The 4,075-nt window shown below is 39.6% G+C and overlaps 1 protein-coding gene across 1 annotated transcript; it reads left to right on the top strand.

Moving 5' to 3' along the window:
• Positions 1–27: 27 nt before the first annotated feature.
• Positions 28–3,698, top strand: LOC113205917 (U3 small nucleolar RNA-associated protein 6 homolog). The gene is made up of 10 exons (XM_026421718.2): positions 28–243; positions 408–534; positions 622–762; positions 849–1,211; positions 1,319–1,455; positions 1,547–1,795; positions 2,074–2,269; positions 2,361–2,535; positions 2,648–2,986; positions 3,072–3,698. The coding sequence occupies exons 1-10, from the start codon at positions 152–154 to the stop codon at positions 3,242–3,244; spliced, it is 1,992 nt and encodes a 663-aa protein (XP_026277503.1). The 5' UTR covers positions 28–151; the 3' UTR covers positions 3,245–3,698.
• The last annotated feature ends 377 nt before the right edge of the window (positions 3,699–4,075 follow it).

Here is a 4,075-nt window from a genome sequence, read left to right as displayed (position 1 = left end):
CCCCCCTTGCGCCTGAGCCCAGCGTTAACCTCACTCTCGTCACGTCGTCTGGATGTATGGATGTTGTCTGTGTCCGGAGCACACGGTCTAAGTGTTTACATGCGTTTTGTATGCTATTATTTTACTGAAATAGTAGGGAAAACGCTGAATAATGGCGGAATTTGTGGAACTCCGTACGGAGGAAATGCTCCCGGAGGTGGAGCAGATGGAACGTATGTTAATGTTCGAAAAAGAAGAGTTGAGGTGGGTCTAGCTATTTTCATAACCTCTGTGGGAAACGTTTGCTTCTAGGCACAAGTTGTTCTAATTTGTATTTTTGGAACAACTAGGTGGCGTGTCGAGTTTCATTTTGATTCTTTTATGTGTCTGAACTGAATTAATCTCAATAACTTACCTCTTCATTTCAGAACCATAGCGAAAAAGAGGAAAGAGTTTGAATACAAAATTCAAAGACGCACCAAAAATAAAGAAGATTATTTAAGATATATTCAATATGAAATGGATTTGTTGAAATTGATACGTCTAAGGAGAGAAGTATGTAGATAATCTTCAGATCATTTCCAGTAATATTTTTTTAACAATCTTCAGGGGTAATTCTCTACATCATTTTCTATCCTCCAGAAAATGGGATATCAACAGAAGAAAGCCAATATAGACTTCACTATTGGAAACAGAGTTAATAAACTTTTTAAGCAGGCCATATTCCGTTTTCAAGATGATGTTCGTTTGTGGCTCTCTTATATTAAATTTTGTAAACAAGTGGTTAGTTACTATTTTCGATAAATAAGTCAATTACCTTCTGTCACGTCAACTATAATACTCAATTGAATGGTTCCTTAAACTTTCAGCGTTTCTATAGCTGTGTCAGTCGAATGCTTGTTCGAATGTTGCAAGTTCACAGTGATAAACCACAATTGTGGAAACTTGCTGCAAAGTGGGAATTCGAAGAGAGTCAATCTGTTGAAAATGCTCGTCAGTTTTTACTGAGAGGTTTACGTGCTCATCCGGAGTCTCGATTGCTATATGCGGAAGCATTCCGTATGGAATTACATTATGCTGCCAAAAAAAGAGCCGAGCTGGAGGAAGCAAAAAAGAAGCAGCAGGAAGGTGACTTGGCTGTTGCTGGAACAAGTACAAAAGATTCCAATGAATCCAGTGCTGAAAGTAAGAGCAGTGGAGTAACCTTCCATGGAGATGTGGTTCCTGACCAGGTAACTGTTTTAGCAACTCTTAATAACGGATATTTTATCTACTGCATATCTGAATATCGAGAATAGCTTCAATATTAATAATCTTTCTTGGATTTGCATCTTTCTAGGTGGCAGAAGGTAGATTAGCTGAGCTGATTTATGAATCAGCTATGAAGAAGGTAGATGGAGTTGCTTTCATCATACAGTTGTTGGATATTGCTAAAGAATTTAGCTTCACTGGAAAATTGCAGAAGAAGATTGTTGAGTTAGTTTCCTGCAATTGGTGTAACATCATTAATTATTATTTTTGTTTTTCTTTACACAGTATATTTACATCAGTTTATTTTTATTTTCAGGGATTTATTAAACAAATACCCAGATGAAGAACTGACCTGGGATACCATGGCAAGAAGAGAACTTGAAGGCCTGACTTATTCAGACCCACACAATTCAAACCAATCGCCTTTAGAGCCATTACTTGGAGTTACAGCGGACAATTCTTCCATCCCCCTCAGTCCAGAGGGAGCAAACACAATGGAAGTTGATGATGATAATTCTGAACTTAACGAGAAGAAGGGGAAATCAAATTTAACACAAAGGCTAAGGTCAGTCTGTTTTATAATTTATTATCTTCTTATAAAGGGGGATTTTCGATTGGAATGCAGTAAGCTTATCTTAAATGCTAGCGTTGAATTAACGCCAGCATAGTGGTCAGAACAAGGTGAGGGGGGAGTGGAAGAGGACCTTTACGAGCGTTGTTTTAACGCTAGTGGGTAAACTACGTTTGCTGCGTTGCTGTTGTAAATCCACCTTTATACAAATAGCATTTCTCTGTAATAATTTTTTTGTTGTGTTTATTTATTTTTTATCATCGCTATTGCAGACTTTGCTGTGAAGTTTATGAGGCAGTTGTAAAGAAGATCAATACTGAAAAAATGTGGTCATTATACCTAGACACTATGCTGGAAGCAAATTCTGACCAAGCTCATCTTCCTTGTTACAAGAAGAAACTTTTAAAGCATGCTCTGCAAGGTGCCCATAATGCTGGAAAATTGCAAGAAAAATATTATTTACATTGGGTAAGTTATGTGTTTTAAGTTAAAATTCCTTGTTTTGAATATTTTATTGCTTTTACCTTTATGATCTATATCTAATAACTGTGTTGAACAGATTGAAATGCTTCAGACTGCTGGCAAGTCCAAAAAGGCTAGAGATGTTTTAAAGTCAGGTACAGAGCGGATTCCAACCAGTGCAGAATTATGGCAACTACGATTGCGTTTTCATCTTTCTAGAGATGAAGAAATTATTGCAGAAGAAGTATTTCATTCAGCACTTGAAAACCTAGGTATGTGTTTAGAGGCACATTAATTTTTTTTAAGAATCCAATCTATAGTAATAAACATGTCGTTTTCTTAAATTAATGAGTTAATTGAGCTTCCTTATTCTTTTCTTTTCAGGAACTGATCCAGAGAGTGTTTTACCCTTATGGAAGATACAGCTGCAGTACTGTCAAACTAAAAGTCCAGCTAAAACAGAGGCCCTTTTTGAAAAAGGTCTCAATGCTGCTCCAAATGTGGCCACTGCTTTGCGACCTCTCTACCTAGAATGGCTGTGCCTGTCACGCGGTATTCGTGATGCCAGGGCTGCTTACGACAAGCTGTGCTTGCAGCCTCCACTAAGTCTCGACCTTCACACTAAAATGGCAGCCCTTGAATCTATGCAGACCACTGCAATAATGAAGCAAGTGCGAAAATGTCATGAAAATGCTTCCAGTCAGTTTGGCAAAGATAATGCAGGTAAGGTCTTGTTAATCTTCTTTGAAACATAGTTTAATATTTGTTTATCTAATCTAATCTAATCTAACTTGTTTCTTATTCACAGATGTGTGGATGGATTACGTAAAATTTGAAATGAAAAGGGGAGAACCCAAGAACATCAGCAACATATATCTCAGAGCTGTTCGCCAATTAGAACCAATCCAGGCAGACATCTTTATCCATGAATTTTCTTTAGTGAAAACCTGTATGGCAGCCCCGCAGACACCTGACTCTTAAAGTCACCATGTGCCAATTGTGTTCTCTTGACTCAAAAATATCTAATTTTGAGGTGACTATTTGTATCTATTATAATAGTTTGAAAATTTCTTCTTTTTAAAATTTCCCAACTTATTCAAAATGTGATTTTAATCTGTGAAATATTTGTATACATACTCTTCTATATAGTGCTATACATATATTATGTAATCTTGACAACACATGTTCACACTACTGTTTTTGTGGAAATGGAGAGGTTCTTCGTTTGTTGCAGTTGGATATGACTGAGCCTTTTGTATATATTTAACACATTTTGCTAATATCTCCACCATGCACTATGTCGTCTCAACTCTCTAATTTTTGCATCATGTACTCTACTTTTAAAGTTAATAATGAGTATTATGCAGTTCCGGGACTTACCTGTGATGTATGTGGTACCGCGTTTGTGGAACAAAATACAATCTTACGGCTTGGATCTCTGATCTGTCTCTGAATGTTATGCCCCAGTGCAGACAGTGGCCTACGGCGTGCCTCGGCGCTGTGTGTCGGTGGAGCGCCCTCCCCAACCCTACCTGTTGCCTGTTGCGAGCCACGATGGACGAGCAGGACGAGCCCCCCTTCGTCGCGCTCCTGGAGCTGTTCGAGTCCCGTGAGCTGTGCCTGGCGCACCCCGCCGTGCTGCTTCCACACTCGTATGGGTGGGGTTCGGAAAGGCCGGGCGGGGCCGGGCCGGGCGGAGAGACACCACACCCGTCCAGCCCCCTTTCCTCTATATAGTTTGCATAAAACACAGTTAGCTTCGGTCCGGCTAGGCCGTAGGCCGCGGGGCGCCGCGGGGTCCAGCCCGCCCCT

This window comes from Frankliniella occidentalis, unplaced genomic scaffold (assembly GCF_000697945.3).
Source record: "Frankliniella occidentalis isolate FOCC.00 unplaced genomic scaffold, Focc_3.1 Scaffold20, whole genome shotgun sequence".
Classification (NCBI taxonomy): Eukaryota; Metazoa; Arthropoda; class Insecta; order Thysanoptera; family Thripidae; genus Frankliniella; species Frankliniella occidentalis.
Note: the sequence above shows the minus strand (reverse complement) of the source record. Positions and strands in the feature narration are given on the sequence as shown.